Source organism: Marmota flaviventris, chromosome 2, assembly GCF_047511675.1.
Source record: "Marmota flaviventris isolate mMarFla1 chromosome 2, mMarFla1.hap1, whole genome shotgun sequence".
Taxonomy (NCBI): Eukaryota; Metazoa; Chordata; class Mammalia; order Rodentia; family Sciuridae; genus Marmota; species Marmota flaviventris.
Genome location: NC_092499.1, coordinates 6,472,399 through 6,489,962, shown reverse-complemented (window position 1 = coordinate 6,489,962; position 17,564 = coordinate 6,472,399). Strand labels below are relative to the sequence as shown.

The following is a 17,564-nucleotide window of genomic DNA, read 5'->3' as shown; positions in this document are numbered from 1 at the left end:
GAAACCAGAAAAGGTAGAAGAGTTGAGCTCTCATCAGCCCTAGTGCTGCCTTCCCACCTTTCCAAGTGACTGGTGTGCATATCTGCCCTCAGTTGGTCTCCTTGTCTACAAAATGGATAGGACAAGATGACACCCTGCCTAGTTCCAACAGTTTCAGTCCTACACCTGATGCAAAGCACCGACTTTCTATTTGAAGTTACCATAAAAGAACTGGATATCAGAACTAATCTGAAAGCAACTTCATAGCTGGGCACGGTGGCACATGTCTATAATCCCAGCTATTAGGGAGGCTGAGGCAGGAGGATCACAAGTTTGAGGCCATCATGGGCAACTTAGCAAGATCCGCCTCAAAATAAAAAATAAAAAGGGCTGGGGATGTAGCTCACTGGTAGAGCATCCCTGGGTTGTTCAATTCCTAGTACTGAAAACAAAACAACAACAAAAAAGAATCATAATTTCATGAGGCAGCCAAATTACTCTAAGGGAAAATTATTTAGCACTTAGCATGAATTCATTGCTTGAACTAATCTCAAACTGTCAGAAATAGAAGTGCCGTCAAATTAGATTTAATTGTCTGTTTGCCTATAATCACTAAGGAGACAGGCTTGGGATATAGCTCGGTGGTACAGCATTTGCTTAGCATATGGTATGCCCTGGGTTTAATTCCCAGCATCTCAAAAAACAATAAACGAGGCCGGGCGAGGTGGTGCATGCCTGTAAACCCAGTGGCTCGGGAGGCTGAGGCAGGAGAATCATGAGTTCAAAGCCAGCCTCAGCAATGGTTAGGCGCTAAGCAACTCAGTGAGACCTTGTCTCCTAATAAAACACAAAATAGGGCTGGGGATGTGGCTCAGTGGCCCTGAATTCAATCTCTAGTATCCCAAAAATTAAAAATTAAATTAAATTAAAAATGAGAAACAAAACTTAACTCTGAACAAAGCAAGGAGTGAGAGCTATTAGGCATCTTTTGACGAACACCTTTATTCCTCTGCCCACTCCCACCCTCCACCCTTCTCCACTCATACCTTCCTAAACTACAGGCTCTTAACCAAGTTTGAATATTGAACCTATTATGTCCCATCATCTCATTAGGCAACACCTAAAAACTTAAATTCAGCAACAAATATATTACTTATGGCAATTTTGAAATAGTCCTCATCTTCCTCCTGATTCTGTCCTGGTCAGGTAGCCAAAAGACACATTTTTTTTTTTTTTTTTTTTGTCTTCCCATCTCAGTCATTTGCAAGCTCTGATTTCTTGGTGACCCTAGTAAGTTTCTCATAACTGTTATGAAGTTTCCTACATTCTCCTTTCTTCTACTGTCACTGAGGCTCACTTTCCCAATAGCAATAGAAAATTGGAGCTTTGGAAACTCTTAATAAGAAATGGTCAAACATGATCACTTTGAGCTCCCCTCTGCCATGGTGCTTTCAATCTTGTTTTGCTGAATGAATTAAAAGCAAGTAACAACTCCAAAGGCTTGAGCCGTGGAAAAACCAACCTTTGCCTGTCCAGATAGGAGGCAGGAAAATTGTGGGTAAATGCTGGTGTAAGAGAAATGCCAGTTAGTTTTAACGTCAATAATCATTGTCTCATGGCCAAACCCAAGGACTCCAGAGGAAGTACTCATTGGCCCAGTGCATTCTGCCCAGAGAGAAAAACAGAATAAAAGTGGTGAAATGATCCCCATCTTTAGAGTCTCATGGTCGATGTTGCAGTTTAACTTACAGCCAACAATGCAGTATCTTTTGCATGTCTAATGATGGATTCTTCCTAGCTGAATTGGAAGCTGAATATCTCCCACCACAGAAAACTTCAAGCCTGCTGAACCAAGGTTAGCTGTGCTGGAGCAAGCTTCAAAACCTATTCCTGGAGCAAGTGCTAGGGCAGCTCAGGAGCATCATACTGCTCTTACCTATCACCCTGCCTGGCCATTTTACCTCCTTTGGCTTTCTCCACTTGACTGCGAACATCCACAGATCTGACGCAGAAGCTGGGTTGCCTAATGGGCACTTCCAGTTTCTCCTGCTCTTTTGGGATATCTATAGAGAAATATCAACTACTTGCAAAGACACTTCCCCATCAACTACTACAGAGCAGGGAAAGTGAAATTAAAAAGCATTAAGCCACATAAAAATCCTCCAACTGGTTTTCATTTATGAAATATTTATGCAGAGTTTATAAGCTATGAAGCCAGAAATGACTTAACGCAACAGATTTGATTTGCCAAACTGTGTGGGTGCAACACTCCAAAGGGAATTAATTAGGTTTTAAAACCCAAGATTCAGGGGGGCTGAAGATACAGCTCAGTGGTAGACTGGTTGTTGAGCATATATGAGATCCTGGGTTCAATCCCCAGTAATGCAAATAAAAACAAAAGTAAAACTCAAAGAAGATATAATTCTTCTTACATTAATATTTCCCAAACACAAGTCCAGTACCATTTAGAAATAAGACAAAAATCTGTAAAATTGCATTTTAATTGAATGTATTAGCGTGTCCCTAGTACATTCCCAATAATAGGATTCCTGCTTGTTTTAACAAGTGGGATCAAACGTGTGTACACGTGTTCAGAACAACCATGGCCTCAGCTGGATGAACATTATTCCAACAGTCAAGAGTAAACGATGACCCCCTTCAACAATGCACAATGGTGTTACATACGCCAAAAGAGCACACAAAGACACGCTTTCCCAAGAAAATTTTTTTTTGGTTTTCCTAAAAATCAGATAATCTGCTGGGCATGGTGGCGCATGCCAGTAATCCCAGCGACTGGGAAGCCTGAGGTTTGAAGATCCCAAGTTCAAGGTCAGCCTTAGCAATTTAAAGAGGTTCTATCTCAAAATTAAAAATGGGCTGGGATGTTGTTCAGTGGTTAAGCACCCCTGGGTTGTCACCAGTAGTGCCCCACCACCACCAAAAAAAATCGGATAATCTTTATTGCTTTAATAAGCCAACTGTAAGGCCGACCAGTATTAATTAGAACAAAAACAGTTCGCAGCAATACATCTCATTTAGGAATGTTTAACTTTCTGCTAATCCGCGCCAAAATAAAAAGATAAAAAACCGAAAAACTAGGCTCTGGTGAAGTTATAATGGAGCATAACGCCGAAAATAAAATTTAAATTTTCAATGAGATAAATGCAAAGCCCGGTGAGCACACGAGAAGCATTGAAGAAGGTGAGAAATAGGTGAAGGCAGTGGTATGGGAAACGACGACTGCCTGGACAGCTAAGAAAGCAAAGCACGGAAGAAAATGTTAGGAAGCTATGAACAGCCGAGCCCCAGGACCAGAGCGGTCAGGACGCTGTAGTTCTAAGGTCCACGGGGAGACAGGCACTCAACGGCTCCGTCTCAGGTTTCCGCGGGTCACAAAAGAATAACGGACAGTCGGCCAACGGTGGACCCCAGCCCCGCGCGCCGCTTCCGCCAGCCCGCCCCGCCCAGCAGCGGCCGCCCGGGACCCCGCAGCGCGCGGAACCAGGACTCCCGCGGCGAGGTGAGGACCGTGCTGGGGACATTGTCCTCCCAGCCCGACTCCGTTCGCTCCGCGCTCCACTCACCCGCCATCGCTCGCCCGAAGCGAGAGGCCCAGGGCAATCGCTGAACACGAAAAACGAAGCACAGGCGTTTCTAGTCAAAGCAGACTTTATTGGGGCGACCGGTTCACACAACGTGTGGCGGCGGCTCCCGCACCATAACCGGGACGTCCCCGGCCCGAAGCCCCCTCTGGCAGGCCGCCCCTCCCTTCTCCCCAGTCTCCAGCGCCCGTGCGCCGAGGCCGCGCGGACCGCTCACCGGCTCCCGAGTCGGCGGCTGCAGCGGCGTCGCCTTGCTCTCAAGTGCGACCCACCCGGGCCCCAGGCGGCGGTTTTGTCGCTGTTGCACCGCGGAGGGCGGGCGCCGCGCGACACCGAGCGGCAGGAGGCGCGGCGGCGGCGCCGCGTTGACGTCACGCGCCTCGGGCCAGCCAGCAAGCGTAGGGGCCGCCCCGCCCCCTGTCCCAGCGGCCCCAATCCGGGAGGAGCCCGGGTGGAGGGGCGGGGCCGCTGAGCGAGCGGGGCCGCCCGATTGGCAGAGGAGGAGGAGCGAGAGCGCTAGGGAGCAAGTGAGAGCGAGGCGGGGTGGGCCGGGCCAGCGCGTAAGTCTCGCGAGTCCCAGCCCGAGCGGAGTGTGGCGGCGGCGGCGGCGGCGAGATCTGGGCTCGGGTTGAGGAGTTGGTATTTGTGTGGAAGGAGGCGGAGGCGCAGGAGGAAGGGGGAAGCGGAGCGCCGGCCCGGAGGGCGGGAGGAGGTGCGGCCAGGGCGGGCGGCCGAGGCGCGGCGCGGCGAGGCGGGGAGCGGGACGAGCAGCGGCCGAGGGAGCGCGGGGCGCACCGAGCGAGGGAGGCGGGGAAGCCCCGCCGCCGCGGCCGCCGCGCCCGCCCCTTCCCCCGCCGCCCGCCCCCTCTCCCCCCGCCCGCTCGCCCGCCGCCTTCCTCCCTCTGCCTTCCTTCCCCACGGCCGGCCGCCTCCTCGCCCGCCCGCCCGCAGCCCAGGAGCCGAGGCCGCCGCGGCGGCGGCGGCGCCCTCAGCCATGGCCTCGGGCGACACCCTCTACATCGCCACGGACGGCTCGGAGATGCCGGCCGAGATCGTGGAGCTGCACGAGATCGAGGTGGAGACCATCCCGGTGGAGACGATCGAGACCACGGTGGTGGGCGAGGAGGAGGAGGAGGACGACGACGACGAGGATGGCGGCGGCGGCGACCACGGCGGCGGGGGCGGCCACGGGCACGCCGGCCACCACCACCACCATCACCACCACCACCCGCCCATGATCGCGCTGCAGCCGCTGGTCACCGACGACCCGACCCAGGTGCACCACCACCAGGAGGTGATCCTGGTGCAGACGCGCGAGGAGGTGGTGGGCGGCGACGACTCGGACGGGCTGCGCGCCGAGGACGGCTTCGAGGACCAGATCCTCATCCCGGTGCCCGCGCCGGCCGGCGGCGACGACGACTACATCGAGCAGACGCTGGTCACCGTGGCGGCGGCCGGCAAGAGCGGCGGCGGCGGCTCGTCGTCGTCGGGCGGCGGCCGCGTCAAGAAGGGCGGCGGCAAGAAGAGCGGCAAGAAGAGTTACCTGGGCGGCGGGGCCGGCGCGGCGGGCGGCGGCGGCGCCGACCCGGGCAACAAGAAGTGGGAGCAGAAGCAGGTGCAGATCAAGACCCTGGAGGGCGAGTTCTCGGTCACCATGTGGTCCTCAGGTGAGCGCCGGCCGCGCGCCGCGGCCCGGGATGTTTTTGTTTTGAAGGGAAGCCATGTTTTATGTGTGTGATGGGCGCCGCCATCTTCTCCGCCCGGGCAAGTATGGCGGCCCCAAAAGATGGCGGCGGCGGGGGCGGTGGGCCGCGAAGATGGCGGCGCGGGGGAGGGGCGGCGCCGCCCGGCTAGGCCGCAATGGCGTAGTTTGCGCGAGGGCTGGCGCGGCGGGCGGGCAGGCGGCGGGGGAGGGGACGGCGCGCCGCCCGCCGTGCCAACGGACGCGCGCCGGCCGGTGGTGGGCACCGTCCCGCGCTCGGCGGCAGGCGTACGGGCCGCTGCGGGCGTTGGCGGGTCTCCTCGCGGGCCTCGCCGGGCAGCGCGGTGCCGTTCCGGCCTTGTCCTCGGGGGGGCGCTGCGCCCCGCCCCGTCTTCCCTCTCGCGGCCTTCCGGGAGGGGGCGGCGCGCGGCACCGGGCCGGCTTCCTCCCTCCCGGCGTCCCGGACCCTGCCCCGCGGTCACGCTGCCCCGGCCGGCGGCGCTGCGGGGCGGGACTTGGTGCCTCACGTAGGGCCCGCGTGTGCCGGCTCGGGCGTCGGTTGGAGCCTGTCACCGCGCTGCGGGCGCGCTCCTCGCTGGAGCCGGGCGGGAGCTGGCGGAAGGGCCTTCGCGCGTGGGGCCAGCGCCCCTGGGTTTCGCTGGGGTTTAGCGTTCAGCTCTCTGCAAATAGATTGGGTTGGTTTGCGCAGCAATGGATGTTGCCACCAAACTAAGTCGGACAGTTGTTTTAAGTGCTTCTGGCTTTACTTTATAGAACGTTGTTTTTTTTTCTCCGTGGAAAGGATTCCAACAAGCGAGAGATTACTGTTATTATACGACTTGTAACGAAGGCCAGAAAACACATGTACGGCGGAAGAATCTGACCTGACTTGTAAAATCTATGAGTTTCAGTTTATAACTATGAAAAGGTTGCGTAGACTCTGGGCTGGTTTGTCACGTTGGTGTCCGATAACTGGGTTCATATGCTGCCTAGCTGATTGCAGGGATATCCCTCGACTAGGAATCCTACCGTATCCGGGGAATCCAGCAACTATGATAATTGTTTGTAACTGAGTTTGAGGTAGAACCCCTTCCCCCATAACTTAAACCTATATCCTAGATTCTTGGTATTGGGTGGAGCCTCAAAATATCCATGACCTTTGAGTATTAAAAGATCGTTAAAATTCACAGGCAAGAATGAATAGAAGATGAAAGGTCCTGGCTGTGTCTGGATAACTAAACTAGTTGGATCTGTGATTCAAAGAGGACTGAGTAAAACTAAGTATGCAAGTGCCTAATAGTGATTGCAAGATACCTTCTGCATATTTTGGTTGCTCATGATGGTTGTGCACTGATCATGTTGGAGCTAAAAGCCATGACTTCTCACTAATAGAAGTAGAATAATGGAGGGAGGTATATGTTACTGGTGAATTGGCTGGATTGGTATGCCATTTGAATTTAGATATGTAGGTAAAGGTACATTAACCATGTAAATTTACTTCATTTCATGGTATGGTCATGTTGCTTTTACAGTAAATTAGAGAACAGGTGTTTGCTAACTTTCTGCACATGGTCTTACCAAATTGTAAACCCACTTTTCCAGACCCAGAAGGCCTCACAGTGTGTGAAGTTGCTTCATAAAGTGTGTGGATCAAGGCAGCTGGCTGGGAAAGAAAGCCTGAGGGGCCTAATGTGGGTTAATTTACCATCAGGTCAGCTTTTCAAGTCATCACTTTCCCTGTGGAAGTGGCTGCTTACGAGGATTCACAATTTGGGGTTATTTTAATGTGTATTTCTTGAAAGCATTAGTTGTCTGGTGTATTACGGAGTACTCTGCCTAACGTTAGTTATGCATATCCAATGGTAGCAACGTAGGATGATGGCCTGTTTTCTCAGACATGCTTTGTGGTAAACTGTCCTTCCTTGTCCTTATGATTTGGAATTAGTACCAAAGAGAAGCTAACTAGTTTGTGTTCAACTCTGCATATCCCAAGTTCAAATTCTGAAAATAATTTCACCTTCAGAACTGAAATAGGATGATACAATGGTAAGTGAAGAAATTAGATCAAAGTAGATAGTTAAGCTAAGATTGTGTCTGTTGACCTGTTAACAGTTTTCCTATATGTAAATTCTATCCTAGCATGAGAATTTTATTCTAACTATAGTGCAGTTTACTCAACTAATCATGTAGATTGGAGTGAGCTGTGCAACCAATTTTATAGTTTTATGCCAAGCTTAGTTATCTGAAGCCCTTACAAAAATAATGTACATGTGGGGTGTTCTCTGGGTACTAGTTATTTGTTTGTTAGCACTTTTTGGTTTAAAAAAAAAAAAAAAAACATTTTAGCGGGAGTCAGCATGTTTGTGGAAACCAAATATTTGGATTTTATAGGTCTCTGCTTGTATGCCAACTTCCTTGAGGTCTGCTTTTTTTAAATGCCTTTAAAAAAAAATGATAAAATTCTCACAGTTCAGTAGTTTCTTCTGTATCACCGGACTGTGCAAGTCACTACTGTCTTATTCCAAAACATTTTCATCACTTCAAAGAGTAGTCACTCCCAGCCCCTGGCAACCAGGAATCTACAATTCTGTCTATGGACCTGCCTGTTTCAGACATTTGATACAGACAGAAGCAGACAACTTGTGGCCTTTTGTGCCTGGGTTAGCACTGTGCTCTCAAGGTCCATCCATGTGGTGGCATGCACCTTTTTTTTTTTTTTTTTTAACTGAACAGTACAGTTGTGAAGATAATTTGGCAGGACCTGCTTATTTTTTACAGAAGAGAAAATTAAGGCCTCCTTAATCTGATTATGTTTTAATATTTAATCACAGTTCGGTTGTTTTGAATATTCCTAATCAGTTACTTTTGGGCCAGTGTTTACTTTGGTTTTCTTCCTTGCCTATATGATTAATGACAGATTTAGAGCACAGTGTTATGTGTTTTTTTCCTTAGATATTCATTACTATTATATAGGAGTGACTTTGTGTTTTATAGAGCCAATTATAAACTAAAGCACTTAACCATTGAGTTGAGTAGGGAAAATTGAGATAAAAGCTGAGCATTTAAAACAATTAGTTTGAGAGAAACCAGTGGGTCTTTAAAATCTTGTTTTCCTGTGGCTGGAAATTGTGACCTTTGGTGGGGGGTGTGCTGGGGTTGGAACGAAAGGCCTTGGGCACACTGTGCAAGCATTCTGCCACTGAGCTATGCCCCTGCCTTGTGACCTTCTTGAAGCTGTTGATACTCTATCTCCATTAGACTGAATATAGGAGTGCTTTGTGCTGGAGTGAGTAGAGAACATCTTAAGATGAGAAAACTACTGGTTCTAAAATCAGAAAGTTGAAAGAAAGTCAAAATGTATCAAATTTTTATGTTTTATACAGAAAACTCAGGTTTTGCCAGAAATTATAAGTCATGACCATTTGCCAGTCCTTTGGGATTCATTTAATCTCATTTATTGTGCTATTTATCACTACGTGGAAGGGTCATAATTGTAAATTTCCATGGAGCCATGTCAAAAAGCCATCCAAAGTAATCATGTCAACTGCATGACCTACATAGGGCAGCTCAGTCATAGATCCTGAGTCCTTATCCGGTAGCTTGGGAGCCTCAGCTTATTGAGAAAGCCTCTTGTGCCTTAGACTTACTACTGGGTTACTAACCTTCCCTTTCCCCTCCCCCTGCCAACAGCTGTCTTCATTAGTGGAAAAAATCATCTCAGGAAAAGTTAAGGGATCCTGTCCTTACCTATAACTAGCACTTAGGCTTTCAAAAAAGAGTTAATTAAAAAACAAAACACCTATGCTGCGTGGTTATTTACAAAAGGGATTCTTGTTCGTTTTCTGAAGTCTGCTTAGCAGGTTCAGTCTTTTTTAAAGCTGGGAAACTTTGGGCTCATAACAGGTTATGAGCAAAACAGCTATTATAATGAATGTTTCTTAATAACTGCATTCTTCTGATTAACTCCTGATCTGCCCAGGTGACTCTTTTTTGTGTTCTTACTATGTCCAGTGGGAAGAGTAAGCAAAAGAGGGAGTTTCATGATTTCAAAACTGAATGTTTACCAGTGAGTCTTTATTTATTTAGGTACCAGGGATTGAACCCAGGATGCTTAACCACTGAGCCACATTTCCAGCTCTTTTTTAAAATTTTGAAACCGGCTTCAGCCTTCTGAGCCTTGGGGATTAGGCATGCACCACCACTTCATGCCCGACCAGTGAGGTGTTCTTTGTTTGGTACCAGGGATTGAACTCAGGAGCACTTGACCACTGAGCCACATCCCCAGCCCTGTTTTTGTATTTTATTTAGAAACAGGGTCTCACTGAGTTGCATAGCGCCTAGCTTTTTGCTGAGGCTGGCTTTGAACTTGCCATCCTCCTGTCTTAGCCTCCTGAGCCACTGGGATTACAGGCTTGGCCACCATATCTTATAATAAGTGTTCTTGTGTGTGTGTGTGTGTGTGTGTGTGTGTGTGTGTGGTGTTGGGGTTGAACCCAAGGTCCCCACATTGTAGGTAAGTGCTCCACCCTGAGCTTCATGGCCAGTCCTGTGATTAATTTCAGCAAGAGTCCAGTGTTTCCCAGGAATCACACCATTCACAGCATCGTATTTCCTTTCTAGAGGGCACCAAGCAAGGATATGACGTTGGCAAGTCTTCTGTCCTTGGAATGTTTGTAAAATAAGTTGTTGAAATAGGACATTGCTAAAGTCATTTTCAATCTTTTTTTTTTTTTTTTTTTTTTTTGATATGAGAGATTGATCTTTGGGCCTCTCCCACACTAAACAGGCAGCTTTACCACTGAGCTGCACCCTCGGCCACTATTTTCAGTCTTTTGTTGTTGTTGTTGTTTGGTGTTTTAAATTTTGAGAGAGGATCTCACTAAGTTGTTTAGGCTGTCCTGGAACTTGTACTCCTGTCTCAGCCTCCCCAGTAGCTGGGATTATAGGGGCACACCACCACACCAATCCATAAATTCTCCTTTACAAATTGCTGGGTGACTATAGGAAGCAATATACTCAATTTCTTTGCTGGGGATGGAACTCAGGATCTCTCATAGGCTAGGAAATCACTTTACCACTGGGGCACATCCCCAGCCCTCAAGTAGAATTCTTAATAATCATCTAATTAAGCTTTACACAATGATTTTTGATATAGTTAATCATTAAAATGATGTAATGGTTAAAACACTATAATAGTTAGACAAGCACAGTGGCACACACCTGTAATCCTAGCAACTCTAGAGGCTGAGGCAGGATGATTGCAAGTTCAAGGTCAGCATGAACAACTTAGCAAGACCCTGTCTCAAAATAAAACAGGATGGGAATGTGACTCAGTGGTTAAGTGCCCCGGCTTCAATCCCAGGGGATTCTTTGCACACACCCATCAAAAGAGTGTATGTGTCTGTGTATAATGGTTATTTCTTGTGTAAGTTTAAGTCCCCTCAAATAGAGGAATTGGGGAGTAGACAAAGGGGCTGCACTACTGTCCTGGAACCTGTTCTGTTGTAGTCTAGCCTTTCTCCACTAGGAGAACATCAAACTTTGAATTGAGTTCTTGGAAACAATTGCGTGGATGAAAGTGTGCTATAAGGTAGAATCATGGTATGTAGATCAAAATACCTTTTTGTATTCCTAAATGCAAAGCACCATTACTACTCAAAATAGGTGAGAAGGAAGGTGTTGAGGGCCACAGCCAGTCGGGATGACACCTGGCATTTTGCCAGAAGTAATGGTTGGGAGGCGAGCCTTTAAGATGATGCTGGATTTGATTCAATGTATATAGACCCCTGCTGTCCGCCTGGGGCGCCCGCTACTTTGGAGCTGTCGCTGGGATTCCTGGGGAGTTCCCATTGGTTGGTGAAGTTCCGGTGGAGGGAATTCCGGTTGGTGTGGTGTGATGTGCCTGAGAGGGGCCGTGTGGGTGGTGTTCCTGGGGAGTGTTCGTGGAGTGCTGTTGGAGTTCAGGCAATAAAGTTTCCTGTTTGAACATACAAGTGCTTTTAGGTGATTTGTGCCCAGCCAGACTGCGGCAGGAAGGGTTCTGTTAGAAGGATTTAGATTCAAATCCCAGATCTGCCACTTAATGTGCTGCTTCAGATACTTTATTTGACCTGACTTCCCTTCCCTTTCTTTTCTTCTCTGTGGACACGTTACCACAAAGCCACATCCCCAGCCCTTTTTATTCCTTTTTTTAAAAATACATTTTTTTAGATGTTAATAAACCTTTATTTAATTTATTTATTTATATGCGGTGCTGAGAATCAAACCCAGAGCCTCACACAAGCTAGGCAAGTGCTTTGCCACTGAGCCACAACCCCAGTCTCCCTCTTTTTATTACTTTTGAGACAGGGTCTCAAAAGTGACTGAGGCCAGCTTGGAATTTTCCCATCCTCCTGCCTTTGGCCTGCAGAGTGTCTGGGATCATAGGCATGTACCAGTACACATGGCATTATTTGACATTTCTGAGACTGACATTCTTATGCCCAAGCCATAAGACTTGATAATGAAAAAGATTTTGCTTGGATTGAGAAATGTGACAGTTGCTAGCATACAACAGGTACTTAGAAAATGATGGTATCTTTTTACAAGGTCTTTAAATGAGAAATAGCCTGTGTCAGATTTTGCCACCTACTTATCAGTGATTCCCAAATCATTGAACCTGCTCCCATTTTAGTGAAGGACTAGGTGATGGCAATGATGAGTAGATGATGTCTTTTGCCAGAAGCAGCCCAGGAAACCAGAGCAAAGTAAATGGCCTAAGATGGATGGTATGGAAAAACAATTCAGCCAACACACACATAAATAGGTAAATATGCACACTGAAAATAGAGAATCAAGATCACAGAAAATGTGGGAAATACTAAGCTCTCCCCTAATGAGCTTCCTGGCAAGCAGGATAAAAAGGGAAATTACATTGCCTATACTGACACCAAGATGTGAAAAACTTGACAAAATTGAACTTTTTTTGGTCAGTACTGGGAATTGAACCTAGAACCTCAAACATGCTAGCCAAGTGCTCTGGCACTGACCTACATCACCCCCAATTTTTTTTCCTCCCTTTGGAGACAGGTTTCCCTAAGTTGTTCAGGCTGGTCTCCAACTTGCAGCCCTCCTGCCCCAGCCTCCTGAGTAGCTGGGATTATAGACATGAGCCACTATAACTGAAAAACGAGCTTTTCATAATACTGAATATTAAACTGTACTACTTTGGGACTGGGGTATACCTCAGTGGTTAGGCCACTTATGTTCAATCCCTAGCACTGCCGAAAAATATAAAAAAATAAAAATAAAAACAACAAAAAACCTGTTTTATATGAAGCTGAGTCCTGAGAGGTAGGAATGCAGAGAGTTGTGTAAAAAAAAAAGGGGGGGGGGTGTTTTTCTTTTTCAATTAACATAGTGTCAAATTTCACAATGCTGTTAAAGATGACAGGTTACATTTCAGGTTTTTCTTTTTTTAAAGCTAATTGAAGAATTTATAATTTTCTATATTTTCATACTTGCTGTAGTTTTGTTTTTAAAATCATTATGCCTAATGGAGGATAATTTGATTTTTTTCAAGTTGTGGAAATCCCAGTTTTCCATGTAAAGCCTTGGATTTATGTGATTAACATTGTAGCAGGCTGGATAATAGCTCCAAAGATATCCGGTTTCTAATTCCTGGGACCTGTGGGTGTCACCTTATTTGCAAGGTGTGATTAAACTGAGGCCCTTGAGATGGGGAGAGCAGCCTGGATTTTTAAGAGAGCCTAAGTTTAATGGCACAATGTCCCCTTAACTTCACAAGAGAGACTGACTGCAGGTGAGGAGGGGTGGTGAGCCCAGGGCTGGTTCTCCTGCAGGGGCTCCTGGAAGAGCCCACACAGCCACTGGAGCTCTTTCTGATCTCCAGAGCTCTTAAGAGGATAAATTTGTGTTGTTTTAAGCCACAAATTGGAGGTAATTTTTTGTAGAGACAACAGAAAACCAGTCTGTATGCTAACATGCCCTGAGCACTTCAGTCTACATGTAGTTAGCAAGTCCCCGCCACATGTGGGACTGGTCATTACCCAACAGCAATAAATCTGCTGTTCTCCTTCGCCTAGGAGCAGGGAGTAGAACAAAGGTTTGTTTGCACTTGACTCAGCTTCCCAGAGACAGGGGTTGCCATGTAATGTGCCAATCACATGGGTGGTGTTCTTTAAAAGTTGAGAAGACAGAGCAAGGTTGAGAGTGGAGGTTGAAAATGGAAAGGCAGGCACCAAAGGCGTCTGGCAGAAGGCTCTCAGGGTGGGTGTTGGAGGGGGCCTGGATGATGAGAGGAGAGCAAGAAGAGAAAGTTGTGTTTATTAGGTGCCTTGTGTCTGGCACTGAGAATATCTGGCTGGCGTGCAGAGGGCAGAGAAGACTCCTTTTTGTGTGTCTGACATTGAAGATTGAACCCAGGGCTGTGTGCATACTAGGTCAGTGCTGTGCTGCTGAGCTACATCACACCTCCATTCCAGAGACTCCATTTTTTTAATGACTTCTGCACCTCTAAAGTGCTCCTGGCCTATCTGTAGTTCTTTAATTATATCTTACTGACATGCTTAGCTTTGAGCTAGATTGGTAGTGATCATTGCTTTGGTAACATAAAAGGAGATAGAACAACTGGGAGACAGTTGGGCTAGGGATAGTTGTAACCTTTTTTTTTTTCTTCTTCAATATTTTCTTAGTTGTCAGTGGACTTTATTTATATGCTGTACTTATAATTGAATCCAGTGCCAAGTGTTCTGCCACTGAGCCACAACCCCAGCCCTTGTATACTTTTTTTTTTTTTTTTAACCTTTTTCACATGCAGAACCAGTGTTTTCTATATGAATGAATTGTCCTGTTCCATCTATAGATGGTGTTGGCTAGGTCTTATTTCTCTACTCCTCCTGTCTTAGGGTATTGATTTAGCTTTGTTCTGGTTGTTCTAGATCATTTGGTCCTACTTAGAATGTTAGCACTGGGATCATCTAACGGGTGTTTTTGACTTGGCATTCCCAACAGGAGGACACCACCACTGCACCTCTTTTGGAGTGCTATTTGTTTGTTTGTTGTCCACACTTTTTAACTGGTAGTTGTTGTAAATAAGGGTGGGATTTGTTGTTACATGTTTGTGTATGCACACAGTGTGATTTGGTTAATATCATTCCCCAGGATTTTCCCTTTCCCTTCCCTTCTCCCTCCTTCTGGTCCCTTTCTTCTCTTCTAATCTCCCTTGGATTTTCATGAAATCCTTCTCCTTTTCCTTTTCCTCTCTAACTTCCATATGTGAGAAAAAACATGACCCTTGAGCTTCTGAATTCTGTTTATTCCATCTATTTTCCTACAAGTGACACAATTCTATTTTTCTTTATAGTTGAATTAAACTCCATTGTATGTACATTACCACCTTTTAAAAATTATTTGTTGATGGACACTGAGATTGATCCCATAGTTTGACTATTATGAGTTGTGCTGCTATAAACATGGATATGCATATCTCACTATAGTTTGATGACTTTGATTCTTTAGGGTAAATATGGAGGAGTGGCATAGCTGGTTCATTTGTGGTTCCATGTCTTTTTTTTTTTTTTTTTTGGCGGTGGCAGGTGGTCAGGGATGGGACACAGACAGACCAGGGATTGAACTCAACTACTGAGCCACATTCCCCAGCCATTTTCTTGTATTTTATTTAGAGACAGGGTTTCTCTGATTTGCTTAGCACCTCACTATTGCTGAGGCTGGTTTTGAACTCATGATGCTCCTGCATTAGCCTCCGAAGCCACTGGGATTACAGGTGTGGGCTACTGGGCCTGGCCCATGCCTAGTCTTTGAGGAACCTCCATACTGATTTCCATAATGGTTATACTAACTCCATCAACAGTGTAATTTCTTCACATCTTCTACTGCACCCATTTGAATTGGTGACTTACTTTTGAATAGGAATTCTGAGATTTGTGCTTAATTTGTATTGCACAGTTGTGTTTTGGTAAGAACATTCAAACTTAAGTTGCATTGGTTCTACAAACCCATTGCAATGAAACTTCTGATAAAAGTTGGCCCTGTCTACAGCAGGTTGAAATATTTTGCCTCCTGAGAATTCATTATTATCCCATTATGAGTTGGTAGAATCAATAGTTTGACATTTAGAGTGAATCAGCCAACACATTGTACAAATCTTTCAGTAGTAATTATGAAATGAAAAGAATGTGATAATAGCAAGGACTGAGAGTGAAAATCTTTATTGAATTTTTTAAATCCATGTTATATGAGTAAATTTTATTTATTTATTTATTTATGCATGCTGCTGGGGATCCATCCCAGGCCCTTGAGTATGCTAAGCAAGTAACTGCTTTACCCTAGCCCAATTTTAATGACCAGTTTTTTCATTAATTCCTTTTAGTTTTATGTATATAGCATTAGGATATATTTTAATAGTTTTTGAAGATAGAGAAACTTATGTATTTATGTTCTATAATTAATAAAAATATTAGTTTCTCTAATATGAGTGCATCATAGATATTTAGTGAAAACTTCTTGAAAATTTTCTCTTGCAAAAATTGTTTAGAGTGGCCATATGACAGCAAACATGGACATTATTATTTGATGTACTCGTTTAATGTACATACAGTTATCGGAAATTGTTCATTGTACCCCCCTACGCCCTACAATAGAAGGTAGCATCTTGTCTGTTTGGTTTTGTACCAGCAGTTGGAACCAGGGGTGCCTAACTACTGACCCACATTCCTGGCCTTTTTTATTTTTTGAGACAGAGTCTCACTAAGTTACTAGGGCTGGCTTTGAACTTGGACTCTTCTTGTCTTAGCCTTCCTGGAGCCGCTGGGATAACAGGTGCCTACTTCCGTGCTTAGCACATCTTGTCACTTCTATCCATCTTCTTTGCAATTTAATTATTTTCCTGTATAAATGTTAATTTTCTTACATTTTGTTGCTGAGTAGTTAATGGCCTCTTCTGTGTACGGTCTTCAGGGAGTTTTCCAAATTAACTCCTGTGTAGAATTCACTGTTAAGGAATAAGTCAAATGTGACAGTAGTATGAAACGTATATATGTTGGAATGACTAAACACAGTAATTACAGCATTAATTTCAAACTTATATCAACAAAAAAATTTAGTAGGCAAGAATAATGTCTCATCGGTGTTATTTAGAAGTTTAGTTGTGTTGGGACGGGGTTGTGGCTCAGTGGTAGAGCACTTGCCTAGCATGCGTGAGGCACTGGGTTCGATCCCCCACAACCACATTTGTGTCCATCTATACCTAAAAAAAAAAAAAGTTGTGTGGTGATGATCAAAAGCAAAGTAAACCATGAAGCCAGGTGTAGTGTAATCCCAGTGATTCAGGAGGATTTAGTGAGGCCCTAAGCAACTAGGTGGGACCCTGTCTCAAAAAGGGCTGGGGATGTGGCTCAGGGGTTAAGTACCCTTGGATTCAACTCCCGGTACCAAAAAAAAGCAAACCATGCCGTCCTTCTTGGTGTGCCTGGAAAACCTCCAATTGGCATATCACTGAGTGATAGTTTCAGTTGTCTCCCCCTCTCTGAGGATATCCTTCAGTATTTGCAAAGTCTTCCTTATTCTTTCAGTATTGGAATTGCCCAGGTTGTTGTTCTGAGCCCTGGCTCTAAATTCTCTTTCATTGGATGTTCTGTATTTTGGGGGCTTTAAATGCATTCTGATATGCCAGTGGTTCCCGTATTATTCTCTCCAACCTGGATTTACCCCCATCCCAAATTGCAGATCCAGTGCCTCCTGTAGGGCTGTTCATGGGAAGTTGCACAGGTACCCGGAACCAGAGAGGAACTTAAGTTCAACTCTTCCCCACTGTTCTCCATCTCAGCAAATGATACAACCATTCTCGAGAATCAAGCAAGAAACTATTGTCCCGGCCATCTGATTTATTACCTAGCTATGTTTAGTCCTCCAAAGTAAGTCTTTAACCTGTTTTAAAGGCATGCTGAACATGTGTAAGATCCCATTGTTCAGTAATTTCACTGTCAGAAATTGTGCCTGATTTCAAACAGAAAAATTACCACTATAGCTTAATCCCATTTACTTAATCTAAAGTAAAATTAAGTATCAGCAAACTTTTTCCTGAAGGGCCAGATCGTAATATTTTAGATTTTGTGGGTTATATGTTCTTGATTGCAGCTAATCAGATCTGTGGGCCCTGTGTCAAGAAAGCAGCCAAAGACAATCTATAAACAAATGAGCAGGGTTGTTCTAATAAAAATAGATGGCAGGGCTGGGGATATAGCCCAGTGGTAGAGTGCTTA

The 17,564-nt window shown here is 45.8% G+C and overlaps 1 protein-coding gene across 3 annotated transcripts in view; it reads left to right on the top strand.

Moving 5' to 3' along the window:
* Window positions 1-4,133: 4,133 nt before the first annotated feature.
* Yy1 (YY1 transcription factor) overlaps window positions 4,134-17,564 on the top strand; it is a 48,352-nt gene continuing 34,921 nt past the window's right edge. For 2 of the 3 annotated variants that reach the window (XM_027946684.3, XM_071607541.1), the window contains exon 1: window positions 4,134-5,248. In XM_027946684.3, coding sequence (XP_027802485.1) covers window positions 4,576-5,248 — 673 coding nt within the window. In that variant the 5' untranslated portion in view covers window positions 4,134-4,575. The remainder of the gene's footprint in view (window positions 5,249-17,564) is intronic. The other variant, XM_027946683.2, reaches the window with a different exon arrangement.